This window comes from Ips typographus, linkage group LG11 (assembly GCF_016097725.1).
Source record: "Ips typographus isolate SLU linkage group LG11, UJ_Ityp_2.0, whole genome shotgun sequence".
In the NCBI taxonomy this organism is placed as follows: domain Eukaryota; kingdom Metazoa; phylum Arthropoda; class Insecta; order Coleoptera; family Curculionidae; genus Ips; species Ips typographus.
The window spans coordinates 7551661-7566701 of NC_138432.1; the positions used below are offsets into that span (position 1 = coordinate 7551661).

The following is a 15041-nucleotide window of genomic DNA, read 5'->3' on the forward strand; positions in this document are numbered from 1 at the left end:
ATAATAAAGTTTCTTTCTTATTTTTTCTACACTGATAAACTTTAAATAATTGAGTACTCCTCCCCATCAATATGATCCAACGAGCAGAAAAATCCAATTACGTCAGAGCAAATAAAACAACATAAACTTTACCCAGAAGGGTATTGTTGAATTCAAATTTCCAAATGAAAAGTGTCACATTACAAGACGAGAGCTTTCAAAAGTTTTCCGAGCCAACTTGGAGCATTAATTGAAATGGTCGGTTAAGACGTCTATCGAAAACGTCCAACACAAAGGAATTTTAATTTAGAGTTCACTAAGTTTGATAATGTTTTCTTGGGTATAGTTTGAGTTGTAGAAGCCTCAAGGCAAAATATGTAATTTTGGGGTTTAAGTTTCATATTCGCCCTTCCAAGCCCTAAATTCTTCCAAACATGTCAAACAAATTCCGATCCTTTGATGTAGGTCCGTATCCAATTTTACGTAAAGGCATGTAAGAACGCGCCTGATTATATGCCTGTCACGATCTAAAAGACATTCGCACATAGCCGAAGAATAAATTTTAAAGTGGATTTTTACGTAGAAAATACGCATTTCGGTTTAATCTTTTCGCTATTAAAGAGATTACGATAATTATCTAACATTTAAGAGGAAGTTAATGATGGAGGCACGTTCCACTCTATGCAACGTTTACTTACCAAAATACGAGACTTTTACGGGCCATTTTCTTCGCGAAAATTCGCTATCGACGTCTAATGGGCCAAAGTTCGTGTCTCGCATCGAAATCTAACTTGGGGCTTTCCATAAAATTTTATTATCACCCTGTTTTGGCACCTCACAAATTTTCGTCAAATTGTTATGTACCTAAATATAGCCTGTCGTTAGTAGCAGCTTAAAATCTTGTTTGTAGACTCTCGATGCAAAAAAACTGTTAGCGTTGTTTCTCCTACAAATAGACTAGAACAGTTGCATTTCATTAACTCTAAAGCTGTTAATCCCCAACTTGAGCTGAAAACTTCTCCTGATGTTGATTTGACAGTGGAGCAAATTGCACTTGGCATTGTTCGTGCCATTTCTTAATTATTTGAGATTGAGTCCCTCTAATGTGCATCATTGCCTGGTTATAATCAAACAACTTTCGCTACAAACGACTATAATAAAGACATTTCAAATAAAAGGGAGAATGTAATTTCCGGAATAGACCCATAAACCTTTTTCCGTTCCGAAATTCCTTGCTTTTGGCTTATTCACTTAGTTCCGGAATTTTTAGTGCAAGAAATTTCATCAGGCCGCTCACAATTTCTTCTTTTTCGTCCGTTTCCGTGGCTTATTGAAATATTTTGAAACGTTCGCGGTGAGATGCACATATTCCGACTAGTGCAATAACAAAAATCCCTCTTAAAGGAATGTAAACCGCCGTTAAAAGTAGAATTTTATAGTCTAACAAGCTGCAAGTTTATAGGGCCATTAAGTACCGCGTGATAGTACAATTTTTCAAGCTACAGCATGTGCTCTTGTAGCGATAACAGTAGCATTTTTATTGTACTGCATTAAAGTGAATTACTGGCTTTATTAAATTTATTTTTCATGTTCTGAATAGGGTTAACGTGACGTTTAAAATAGGTTCGTATAGTGGTTGCACAAAGATTGATACACATCAAATTACAAAATGAAGGAAGAGTTAACTTTTTGACTTTTTTAAATAATATTATTAATAACAACAACGAAGATATTGATGAAAGTATTTGGAAAAAGAATTTTTTTAATTTAGTAACTTTGTTTGGACAGTTGTCCTTGCCTGTAACTCTTTTGAGTTTTGAAAGTCTCACTTTCTGGTTTTTTGTTTATATCTCGGAAACTCTGTGTTCTACGGACATGACCACATGTAAAATTAAAGCTGATTAAATTTGCTGCAAGTTTCACTCAGTCATGTTTTTCGATATCTTTTATAGTTTTAGAGATATCCGCTCAAGAATGTCAGTAAGCTTGACAGACGCCATGCGACTAACCGCGACTTTCCAAAGCGGATATTTTAAAAACTATACAAGATATGGACAAACTTATTTAGCTTTCATCTTCTTTAGAGTGGCCATCCAATACTGACTGAAATGGCGTTTCGTTACATTTCTGACTTTTCTTCATTTTCAAAAGGATTTATCCCAGTTGGAGTTAAGTAAGAGCTGTTTATGAGAAAAATGCTATACGTCCCTGGATTTGATGGTCATTTTACTGACTACACAGCAAATTTCTGGGCCGTAATCCTCAGTTTTCGAAAATACTGACTGAAATTGTGTTTCATTGCGTTTTAATTGAAATTGAACTCATTTTTGATAGGATTTTTGATATGTTCACCTTCCAACTAGTCCAAACAAAGTTACGAAGTCAAAAATTGTGTTCCAAGTATTTCCCTCTATAGAGATTAAAAGTCTTGGATTCCAAGACTGACAAAAATCATTTAAGCTGAAAATGTTCCGGATTTTTATGGCATTTCTGAACTCAATTTCCAGATCAGGCATTTTGACCTGCATTCCCCGAACGATTTCGAACAAGCCATATATTCGTGAAATGGAAAGAAGAACGCTGGTGGAAGTCGCGTCTAGCATTACAAAATTTAATCTATACGCTGCCTTTGAATCAAAAAAAGACCGAATTAGTTCTCCCATCCGATTTGTTTCGTGTTTAGTCGAGTGTTACTTCGTACCATGTGACTTGCGCCAACTAGTACCTCGGGTACTTTAGTACCAGCATGACTAAAACAACATATACGGTGGTACCTTTGTTAAAGTCAAGCTAAAAACACAGTTCACGAGCGTCGTTTAGACTGTGCCATCATCAGGCCTGGGTCGTAACACATGAGTACATAAGGCTAAGGCATAGAGTCTGTGTATAGGGACTAGAGAGAGGTATAACGTTATACACAACAACGCTTGGGTAGATGGGAGATGGGATCAGTTCGGGCCTTTCAGTTTAACAGTGAGAGTGAATAAACTTGAATTTTACACTGTTTTCACCAAAGACAAAGTACAATTTTGCTGTGTGTGTGTGTGTTGTTTACACTTGGATTAGCTGCACAACATGACTTCAGATAAGAGAGGCATTCTTGACATTACAAACACATTTTGACTTCATGTGAATGATTGAGAACTTATCTAGTTCACGTGGCATTTTGTAGAAAAGGTACAGTAGTATTATCTAGTCTGTAGCCTGTATCTTAGTCTGTTAAGTCCAGATACACAGCGTGGGAAAGTTGCAATTGAAAGCAATTAAGAAGGTCCATAGCTGCTGCTTATTTCATGTATTCAAAGCTTTCATTCACAAAGAATGAGTTGTACTAGTTGAATTTGTTACTAAAACGTTAACAGAAAAAGAGAATACATCAATTATGTCTTTGGAAGGTTTGATCAATAAAAAGCCTAATGGTTAGTAATGAAAAAGAAGAAAACTTTCGTTATTCTCATTGGCGTTTCTGAGATAATACAAAACCAAAATTGTGCATATCGCAATTTGAAAATTTGGGATTTTAATAGACTCGAAATTAGCTTATTAAAACAAAACAAAACTGGGACTAAATTCCTTATGTTTTTCAGATATTACAAAAAGTGGTTATACATTTACAGACATTACCAGAAGTATCCAAACTACTTTTTAACTTAATTTCCTAAAACCTTGAGGTGTAACCATCTATCTGATATCTATTCTGACTTATCTTCCCAGTTATCTTAACTTTGAATTCATTAACGATACCTAACTTTATCAGAGTTTCTAATCCATCATTTCATGTTACAAAACAAAACTGAGAACTAAAGTAAAGATCGAATACGGTTTTGGAAAGAAAATAAATAACGCACCCAAGGGAAAATAAACCCAGAGTCAGACCATCAGACCGGTTTTCTCGGCCATATCTGTAATGGTAGGAAAAGGTATGAGTCACGTTGTATAATCTTACCATTTCTGGCCCGACCATTCTTAACTTGTTCAATCATCGGTCTCGGGTCTTTTGAATCACGTACGTGAAGTTGAAACATGTTTGGAATGCCTTTTGGACGTTTAAACATTCCTGACCATGATTGTTTGGGTGATTAATCAAACAATTCTGTATCAAAATAATTGTTCTGAGAGATCCTGAATCACTCTGTTTTTACCTTTATTAGACATACAGGAAGTTCCCAGGGGTAAACCACTGAAGCATTATAGTGTAGGAAGAAGGAATTAGTGGGCATTACTTGGGAATTGGCAACATTACTAAGAATAAAGTAGGCATTACTGGGCATTAAATCAGTATTATTAATAAAATTTAAAAAGTGTTTTTTATCATACAATTTTTTTTTTTCCATTGAAATATAAACATTAATAAAATAAATAAAGTTTGGTAATTTCAATGAAATCCGTTAAAAAATAGGGAAGAATTATGAATTTTACTTTCAAAAATTTTGACTGTTTCTAGCGGCAAAACCGTACAACTAATCAATCAACTTTTATACGTCAATAAAAAGCTCATTTTATTAGCTATCCATTGATATATAAAAGCTTATACAAAGTGTAGCAAATAATAAGCTAGTTATTAACTTTGACGCCCTCTAGTGGCTAAACAGTCCAACCTATTAACCCAAGTTGAGGTATTTTTAGAAAGCTCATTTCATTGGCTATCCATTGATGTATGACACTTTACCAAAAATAGTACAATTAAGCGAGTTTTTGAGGATTAAAGAAAAGGATGCACCAAAGAAGTGATAAAAAAATTGTTCAAATTTGACGCCCTCTAGCGGCCAAACCGTCTAACCTGTCAACCCAAATAGGGATATTGTTAGAAAGCTCATCCCATTGGCTGTCCATTGACGTATAAAAATCTACCAAAGATAGTGCAATTAAGCGAGTTTTTGAGAATTAAACAAAAAGATACCCCCAAAAAATTGGGTCAAGGTTGACGTTTTCTAGCGGGCAAACGGCTAACCAATCGATTTTGATACGTCAATGGGCGCTCATTTCATTGGCTGTCCATCGACATATAAAAGTATATACAAAGTGCTACAAATACACGTGTGTTATTTACGGTTTAGTAACAGGGTGCACCACAAACAGTTTTTGACTGGTTAAGGGCTAATTTGACTATAGAAAATTAGGAAAATACGGTCACGTGACTTACTAGATCTACCACGACGTAATGCTTGGAAATTTTTTGAAAAACTCATATTGCAAATGACAATTTTCGTAAGGGTGAAATTTGCTTGAAACACCGCCTCTATCCTAATGGGTTTTGCGTTATATTGGCCAGTTAGTGCAAGCGAAACTCGACCTTAATGATTGTATTTCTACAGTTTTGCTACTACTCTAGATTTGACAATCATTGGGCTATACAAAGTGTTGTGTGTGACACTAAAGACAGTTTTGTCTAAATTTGACAACTACTACTTTAACCGTCATTAATTCGATTATTTTGACAGTTACAGGGTGGTTCAATGTATCAATTTAAAAAGTCATTTTTTTGCCCTAATACAAACTTGTTTAATTTTGAACAGAGAATCCGACAGAATTATAAGAATGTGTTCCGTTTGAAAAACTAGTCTTTCTGTCCTTTTTTAGAACTGATTTTTTGACCACACTGTATTATATATTTGAACCTTTTTCGGCACTCATTCCTAGAACAAACGTCTAACATGACAAAACACAAAAACCAAGAAAAAAGAATTTGACGTAGATTACAAAAATAAAAAAATATACAGGGTGTCCTATTTAAAATAAGCAGCAGTTGATATTTACTTACGGCTAAATCGTTGCATGCATATTTTCTTATTTTTACTTTTTTTAATTAAAGAAAGGTTTTTTTAGACTCTCCAGTTGTTATGATTCAGGAAGTTAGTGGGTATTGTTAGGTTAGGTTAATTATTAGGAATTACTGGGCATTACAAGAAATTAGTGGGCATTACTGGCATATTAGGAATTAGTGTACAAAATTTTACTCAGCGGTTTATCCCCTACCAACCTGTGACAAACCAGAGTCACCAAAGGCTAATACCACTTATACATTACTTCCAAGTCAAATAATTAATTAAGTTACTTAATGTTAAATGAGTAAATTCATAAACAGCAGAGCTTCTAAACATGTTGAACAATTTCCGTAATTGTGGATAGGAAAAATTAAGTTCAACCTTTTGATACTCTGATTAAAAACTGAAATACGTTTTGCTGTTTATTAATATTTATGTACTTTTAGAGCGTTTTTTAGAGTAAACCCCGTAATTGGATATTTAAAATTGCTGAAAGCCTGTGCATTGCAACTTTTGCACTGACCCTTTTAATTATCCCAATTAATGCAAGTTGGCTTATTATACTGATTACTTCCTGCAGTTAAATTGATCAGTTTTAATTAAGTATGTATGTAAATTACGATCATAGCTCACCATAATCAATCAATTTTATCTATGTTTGTTAATGATAAAGTAAAACATTATCTCTATCCTGTTGGGTTTGAATTTCAAAGACTAAAAATGCCAGTCGAAATGCATTTCTTGGATGGTTGTTAGGTTTTATGTTTCCTGGAACACAGCACATGTACCTAACGGGACAATATCCCTAAAATACCATGGATCCAGGGTTTTAAATATCATTTTCATTGTTCGTTTTTATTTCCTTCAATTCTAGTGCTTAACTTAATATATTGGGCAACTTATAACCTCTCCATCACAAAAATAAACAATTGATTGATTAACTGCTCAATTGCACATTTGATTAATATTATCAGTTGAGTGTGAATAATGATAATACTAAAAGTAGTTGGTTCTTTTCAGAATTATGGGGCACCAAAATTGCATCTATCGACCTATTTGTCATGGAGATTGCTTAGTAAAAATGTTATGGTAAGTCAGCAAGAAAAACACATTGTTTTATCTCCCTTATCTATATAAGCGAAAAAAGGTGTGGTTAGTTGTGTAATCAAACTGCAAAAAGGTTATCATACATCTGGCAACCAAGTGACATTCTAAACACAAAATTTGACTTGAAAAACTATAAAACAACCCTAACGCATTTAATCACTTGGCATATGGTTCACAAAGGCAAATATTTGTATCCAATATTGATTTTGTCTGTTTTAAAAGAGACAAAGACGTCCCTGAAAGTGTTTGAACGTTAAATCTCTTCTTATCGCAATCCAAAATGGGTTGAGAAGACCGTGTTGTATTCATATGAAAAAACGAGGAACTCGGTAATATATCAACATAGTCCTTTATCATCGTAGGGATGTTCGTTAAAAAAATGTTGTTTGCTATTGATAAGATTATGTTACACCAACCGTCAGTAAGGCCTTTTTCAGCAAACATATGAATGATTTGGTTTTATTACTCTTTATAACAGTCACGTAGTGTTGTTGTGCTTGGTGTAAGCTTGGTTATAAGGTAATAATTAAATAAAAAATGGTTAATCAAGGTTGTAGTAGTAATTATCATTCCCAAGCTAAACTAGTGAATATTTTACTGCTTATTATAAAAAAAAAACAGCTTCCAAGCTAAACTCATCAATTTTTGTTAGGGCTTGAAGTAGACTGTATTATCCTCCCGTAAAAGCATGCTGCAGTTCCTGCATAAACCCCCGAACAATAATTATTTCATAAGGCACGTCGCAGATTGCATTTTCACTCTAAAAGCAGAAGAAAAATTCAAAAGCTTGTGTATTATCAGCATTTATAATCCCTCCTGTGTCCTCCCCTATTCGCGTGAAGCCTTTTGAAATCTGATCTTTTTTTAAAGCAGTTTGCTTGTTGCAATTTCAGCTTTTAACCGCTGAAATTTAATAGCAAAACCGTTATATAGGGTTTCTGCTATTTTCTCTGTTTAGTACACTATAAAGGAATTATAATAGCGAAAGCAGTTTTTCTTGCTTACAAACTGGATAATATTAGCATAAGTAGCGGAATGTACTAGTCTAAGTAACTCGTTACAGTATCGTGGGCTCCATTTTGTTTTTATTTATATTGCTAATCCCCTTAAACATTGAATAGCTAATTGAAAAAAGTAGAAGAACTCTTTTACAATTCTCTTCTAATTCTTTTTCGAAAACATATTTTTTATTTTTTTTGCTTGAAAGCAGAGAACGGAATTCTGAAGAAAAGTGTTGATAGAATGTGACAGAACAAGCTGACAATGGCGGGTTCCTGTCACATTATACAGGTCTTTCTCTTGATAATTCCTTTCCTTCGTTTCAAAAGTACGCACTCTGGTGTGTGTTATTTATTAGTGATAAGGTGGTAAGGCAAAGTTGGAAAAATAAATTTCACTGAGACATAAAAATTTACTAATTTTACCAGAAAATTCCAATTTCACCAGTAAATTTACGGGTTTAATTTAAATTTGCCTGAAAGGTATCATTTTCCTGTCATGGCTGTCATTAATTTTATTAAAGTCATTTTCGGTCAAGAATGTTAAAATAAAATCCTGGAAAATAAATACTGAATGATTTGTAATTTATTGTTTTTAAAAGGGAATGTTTAAATTATGACAATTAATAAGAGATAAAAAAAATTACGCGAATCGAATATAATATTATTTAAACAATTTGTAATTTACCAGTAATTTACTGACAATTGTCAAAATAGCTGTAAATTTTAGAAACACGTCTTGTTTCGAAACTTTTGTATCAAAACTCTGTTAAACTGTAAGTCATGTAAATTTTGACAGTTTTGACATTAGAAACAGATATCACGTGGTTTTTGGAGAATAACTTAGCTAGGCAGTCACAAGACCACTGTCCTAAATCTCAGAAAATCGTTTTGTATCGAATACTGCAAGAAAACTTTTTTGAACGCTGATTTTTTCAACTTTTTAGCACAGTTGGACAGTCAGGAACAAAATTGCTATTCAAACCCACTTCAAGTGAGAAAATGACTGTTTTAAGCACATTTTTGGAATCCTCATTAAATTTCATATCCAATAACCTAAAAAAAACATTACAAAATTTAGTACAATCAGAGGGAACAGTTTGAACTCTCAGAAACACAGTTTGAAAGAATAGTTAGGACTAGAATCGGCTGTAAAACTCACTTGAAGTGAGAAAATGACTGTTTTAAGCACATTTTTGGAATCCTCATTAAAAATCCTATCCAATAACCTGAAAAAACACTACAAAATTTAGTCAAATCAGAGAAAAAAGTTTGAAATGTCAGAAACACAGTTTAAAAGAAGAGTTAGGACTAGAATCGGCTGGAAAACTCACTTGGAGTAGGATAATGGCTGTTTTAAGGCGCATTTTTGGAATCAAAATTTAAACTGTCAGAAAAACAGTATTTGTAATTTACTGAAAATTGTCAAAATAACTGTAAATTTCAGAAAAACGTCTTGTTTCGAAACTTCTGTAAGAAAACTCTGTTAAACTACCAAGTCTTGCAAATTTTGACATTAGAGACAGATATCACGTGGTTTTTGGAGCATAACTTAGCTAGGCAGTCACAAGACCACTGTCATAAATCTCAGAAAATCGTTTTGTATCGAATACTGCAAGAAAACTTTTTTGAACTCTAATTTTTGCAACTTTTGAGCACAGTTGGACAGTCAGGAACAAAATTGCTTTTCAAACCAGTTTTAAGCACATTTATGAAATCCTCATTAAATTTCCTATCCAATAACCTGAAAAACACTACAAAATTTAGTACAATCAGAGAGAAAAGTTTGAAAGAATAGTTAGGACTAAAATCGGCTGTAAAACTCACTTGGGAGTGAGGTAATGGCTGTTTTAAGGCCCATTTTTAGAATCAAAATTTAAACAGTATTTGTAATTTACCAGTAATTTCCATAATTTAGGGTTTTTTCATCAAACCTTTGCTGTGGCAATATCCTTTTTATCTAAAGCGTATTTTCGTCACTTTTATAGGCATTTCTAAAGCCCGAATATCATAAAATAAACAATAACAAACTTTGATCGACTTTTCGAATGTAGGTCATGGGAAAACAATACTTTTCGACAACAAGTAACGGATTGTTCATTAAAATCTCATTCGGGACAACAACAAGGATTGAAAAGTTTAAAGTGAATGCAGTTTGCACACTTAGGTGAAAAACAGAAATTGTTTTAACATATAATTAAGGTTAATTAAAAGAAAGTTAACTTTCAGTTTCTTATTAGAATAAAGATTAAATTTGTCTTAGGGATTTTAATTCTTGTAATTTCCCCTTCTCCAACTTTGTTTTAATTATCCTCCTTTGTTAATTTTTCTTGTGGTGGAGATCAAAAAGCAGTATTTTCAGGTGCAATGAACTTGTAATCAATTAATTTTTAAACTGGAAATTTAAATATAGATTCAAGGAGGTTAGTAATATCAAAGTTGACAAACAACGACTTCCTCGTAATCAATAAACGCAAGACTAGGTACGATTTCAAATCCTATTTGAATTCTAGTCTAGTACAGAGAATAACGACCCAACAACGATGCTCAAAGTTCAATTAAATGCAATCAAAAGGTCAAGATAACCGAAGCTCTGGGCTATTAGCATTATTTCTACTGTTCTGGTTTGGAGTAATCAATTAGAACCAGCCAACATAATGATATGTTAATTTTAGATTTCGTTGAATTGAATTTTTGTTTATGTTTATTTCTATTTGGAAAATCTGGAGTAAAATAAAAGGACGCAACAATTTTTAGTATGAAACAAATACAAAGAAAGCTCGACTTTCTAATATAATAATTAAAAGAAAAAACTTTCTTCAATGTACGTACTAATTAGTGTAAAGTGATTGAGCAAATTGTATTATAGAATATTTTGTAATCTAGCAAATCTTCCGACTTTCTTCAATGACTAGAAGAATTATTGTAAGTCTGAAATTGGAATGCCAAACATACGTGGGTGTTCCCATTGTACAGTGTGTAATAAAGGGTGAATTCCTCTACATAATAAGCATGGCAATTAATGTAAAGGGCAGTGACTTACATGGAATTTTCACATGTTTCCAATCAGCTCGTTTATTTATACATATTACTCTCTGGAGCCTGGAAATAAGTAAATATTTACTTTACATGTAAACTGGATTTTATATGCCAAATATAACTTGTAAATACAATAACCTGGATAAATTAGAATGTTTTTTTTTTTTTGCAGGATTGACAATGGCAATAAATATTTGAAGTAGCCTCTAACTCGGGTTGTATGAGGTAAGTTCCGCTCCAAACTACACTTGTAACTCAATTATGTTCGCACAATTTATTACCACAATCGGATTACTTTAACTTGATAATGGCCTCTATGACCTTATCCAATTTAGTTCCGACAAATTGAGCCAAGTTTTTGCTGTTTTTGAAAAACACGAACGTAGGCAAAGCGGTCACTTCGTATTGGTCGGCCAAATCCTCGTAATCGTCCACGTTTATCCTCAAAAATGGCACCGTGCTGTACTCTTTGGCCATGTCCTCCACTTTACTCTCCACCATTTTACAGGAACCACACCAAGGGGCGTAGAACTCGACGATTATTAAGGCGTCACCACCCTTTCCTAGACGCGTTTCCAAATCCGATTTACTAGAAATTTCGATAAAATTTTCAATTTTTGGTTTTGAATTGGCCATTGTTTTGACACTTGACACCATATAACCAATATGTCAAAAAAGCTGTTTTTTTGACCAATGAGAAAATTGATTGTAAACCATACGTTTTCTGTTTTAGGGTAGCATCTATGAAACGATGAGTTCAAGACTAGTGTTGCTCCTTGTAATGACCACTTCGTTCATTCATTATGCGAAATCAGATTCAGATTGGACCAGACATTGCAACAAATGCGTATGCATTTGGGTGAGCGGACGGAAAACCGCGAATTGCAGCAACAAGGGATTTACCGAAATCCCTAGGGATTTAAGTAATGCGACAAGGGAAATCGACTTTTCCAACAATCCCCTGTATCGTCTCAGCGACGGCGAATTCATTCGTGCCAACCTTGTAGATATCCATAAACTAAAATTCCAACATTGCTCAATCGAATTGATTCACGAAGGTGCTTTTAGACGATTAGCGCTGATTATAGAGCTGGATCTATCCAGGAATATGATAACTGAAATTAAGGAGACTACGTTCAGGGATAATGTTAAGTTGAGGGTTCTTATACTGAGTTACAATAATATTCAAGAGCTTAAAGATGGTTTGTTTAGTAACATGTCCTTTATACAGAGAATTCATGCGGATCATAATGAAATTAGTCACATAACTCCGAATACCTTCACCAACTTACCCTCATTGACTGATATAAGTTTAGAACACAACAAATTGAAACGTGTGGAGTTTGATTTGAAGTTAAAACTCCCTAAATTGAATAGTCTGAATGTGGCTGACAATCCGTGGGTTTGTGACTGTAAGTTGGAGGTATTTCACCAATCAGTAGTCAGAAACAACTTGATTACTCACGAGACAAGATGTGAGGAACCTCCAAAACTTAGAGGAAGACTCTGGACTCAAAAAGATGAGTTTCCGTGCTCTCCAATCATTGTCTTGCCACATGCCTCCACTCAGATGACCGCAGAAAGTAGCAACATAACCTTAGTTTGCCAAGTTCTGGGTGAACCCAGTCCCGATGTGGACTGGACTAACAACGGCCATATTGTGGAGAAAGAACCCAGAAAAAACAAACAAAAATACTTCACCAACAAAGATAGGTTAGGAAACTACACCTGGAACAATTTGACTATAATAAATTTAAGTTACAAAGACCGAGGAGACTACAAATGTATAGCCAAGAACCCAGGTGGGCAGGATGAAAGAACCTTAACTTTAATCGTAGATAGCCACGCCCTAGCTGGAGGAAGTTTTACGGATCTAAGTGGTTCTTCCGGTCTTATAATCGGCCTGTCAATTGGACTAATAATCTTACTAATTATAATTTTAATACTAGTGTGTTTGTTCTGTCGTAAAATGAACAGTAACGCGTTACAATCCAAGAGAAACGAATTGGGTGGCTCCTCACAAGAGGCCATAGGTCTGAGTGAGAACCACGAGTTTGAGAAAAAACTTATAACCGACGTGAATCCTGTTAGTAAACCACCTAGAGCGCCAGTGCTCACCTCGGTGGTTAGTGGTGGTACTGAAGTAAGTGACGTCAAACGGAACCTGCTGGATAACGAGTCAGTTTTCGGTTAGTTGGTTCAGTACTATTTGTTTTTTTAGTTTGTTAGAAACGATTTATTTTTTTTTTAGATTTTGACGACGAAATTAGGTCCGATTTCGATCAGCCCCTACTTCAAAAGTCGCACAACCATTTAACAGAACCGGACTACAGACTGGTGGCCACTTACCCTCCTGACCTACTGTCGTTTCCACCCAGGTCACATCAGATTTCTCCTGCAGGTTCTAACGCTTCAACTGTCATAGTAGAAACCAGGTATAGGATTTAATGGAATCGTTAGAGATAGCAGGATAAGGACATAAAAACGTCTTTTTTAACTTTTTCAGTAAAAACCATGTAATACATCTAAGAATGCTAGTAGACATAGTATATTCGTATATGCACATTACATAAATACGAAAACGGTAAAAATCTCATATATTCAGGAGCCGATATGAGAAAACTTCCGCCTCCGATGAGTTATGCATTCTAATAAAAATCAAACACCACTTTGTGCCTGTTTTAAAGATTATTTGGTCCCGTGAATTTCAAACCGGAGGCTTTATTGTATAAATTCGAATCGTGCATATTTTTCCATCCTGACAATTTGCACAAAACAGGGTTGTAATCAATTTTTGTTTTCTATTGGAATTTTTACAGATTGCCGCCCTTGCACGGTCCCCAAAGTCCAATTCAAAGTCCGATCTACGACCAGTTGGGCCCTTACAAAACCCTTCCTCACGTCAGGTCGCACAGCCCTTTTGCTGCTGGACTAACCTTAGCCCGGGTACCAAGACAGGGTGCTGGTTACGTCACCATCCCCAGGAGGCCTAGACAAAGTTGGAGCTCGGAACCACCTCCAAGTAGCGAAATGATCGCTGAACCCCTTTACGATAACTTGGGAATAAGAACCACTGCAGATGGTGAGTAGCTTAGTAGGCCAGCAAAATTAAGTTTCACTTCGGTTGCATAAATAGGCAGCTCGGCATTATCCCTAAATAAAATAGGAATCGAAGGTGCCTCATCGACTCCACGTTCAGCCAGACTGCTTAGTCCCTCTTCGGCTATAGCACCAATAGTAGAGTCGCACGAGGCTGCTCCGCTCCAATCTGAGTCTTCCCCAACCCAGTTGGATCAGAAACCATCCCCCACACCTAGACAATCGGCACAGCAGACCAAAACGAAACCCAAACCACCCCAGAAACCCATAACGAGCCAAACGTTGCCAAGAAGTTTGCATTATAAGCAAGCTGAAGCTCCGTCCCCTACTAAGGAGCATAGAAGTAGTGTAGCCAGTGACTCTCTAGCAATCGACGAAGGTGAGTTTTTTAGCAGTTTTATGGAAAGTTTACATGTAACTTTTTCCAGGTAAACCAAAAAAAATTCCTCCTCGCCCTCCACCAAAACCAGCCAAGAAAACCAAATCACCAGGCCTCAAATTTGAGGACGAAGGTATAGACGGTACGGAAGTGTGATTGTTACTCAAACCAGCTCTCATTCTTCGGGCGCTGGTTTTGATTTCCTGAAGACCAATTCTGGTACCGCTAACTATACAGGGTTTACCGCAAACTGTATATACACACCAATTTACTTGTACATATTATAGTAATCATTTAAGTTATTAAATATTAGTATTTTTTTGCGTCTAAAACAAAAGTATTATAGATAGATGGTTTTACTAAACAAAAATGCTTCTTGGACGTAAGCAAAAGTTCCATTTCTTAGACTTATAATGTGTAACAATAACCAGAGAATATAATATAAATTTATTATATATTTTTTACAAGAGTGCCTTAGGTTGTATATTCTATACAGTGTACAGAATTGTAATTAATCTAGTTAATTATTAAAACATTATAAATCCAGTAAATTAATTGGCATAATGATTAAATCATGTTTATGCAACTAAATTTTGAGTTTTATTTTTACTTAAAACTCTGATAGTAAAACCCAGTTGCAGAAAAACGTCTGACAGCAATGCATTTCATATGATG

General features: G+C 34.8%; 2 protein-coding genes across 5 annotated transcripts; one reads left to right on the forward strand and one right to left on the reverse strand.

Annotated features, from left to right (window-relative positions):
* Positions 1-2685: 2685 nt before the first annotated feature.
* LOC145735127 (uncharacterized) lies at positions 2686-14957 on the forward strand. Of its 4 annotated transcripts, none has more exons than XM_081988893.1 (8): positions 2686-3156; positions 6765-6833; positions 11061-11113; positions 11622-13077; positions 13140-13323; positions 13708-13970; positions 14055-14366; positions 14416-14957. In XM_081988893.1, the coding sequence occupies exons 4-8, from the start codon at positions 11640-11642 to the stop codon at positions 14520-14522; spliced, it is 2304 nt and encodes a 767-aa protein (XP_081845019.1). In that variant the 5' UTR covers positions 2686-3156; positions 6765-6833; positions 11061-11113; positions 11622-11639; the 3' UTR covers positions 14523-14957. The 4 variants fall into 4 exon arrangements, with proteins under 4 accessions (XP_081845019.1, XP_081845018.1, XP_081845016.1 ...); XM_081988890.1 differs by having other exon boundaries at positions 2688-3156; positions 14025-14366; XM_081988892.1 differs by lacking the exon at positions 6765-6833 and having other exon boundaries at positions 2687-3156; positions 14025-14366.
* On the reverse strand, positions 10909-11551 carry LOC145735128 (thioredoxin-2-like). Its single transcript, XM_081988894.1, has one exon. It carries the CDS (start codon positions 11543-11545, stop codon positions 11180-11182), a length of 366 nt encoding a protein of 121 aa, XP_081845020.1. The 5' UTR covers positions 11546-11551; the 3' UTR covers positions 10909-11179.
* Positions 14958-15041: the final 84 nt, after the last annotated feature.

Coding starts and splice junctions, on each gene's coding strand:
- LOC145735128 (XM_081988894.1), bottom strand. CDS start 11,545: ATGGTGTCAAGTGTCAAAACAATGGCCAATTCAAAACCAAAAATTGAA.
- LOC145735127 (XM_081988892.1), top strand. CDS start 11,640: ATGAGTTCAAGACTAGTGTTGCTCCTTGTAATGACCACTTCGTTCATT. Junction 13,324..13,707: donor ACTGTCATAGTAGAAACCAG/GTATAGGATTTA, acceptor GAATTTTTACAG/ATTGCCGCCCTTGCACGGTC. Junction 13,971..14,024: donor AATAAGAACCACTGCAGATG/GTGAGTAGCTTA, acceptor TTGCATAAATAG/GCAGCTCGGCATTATCCCTA.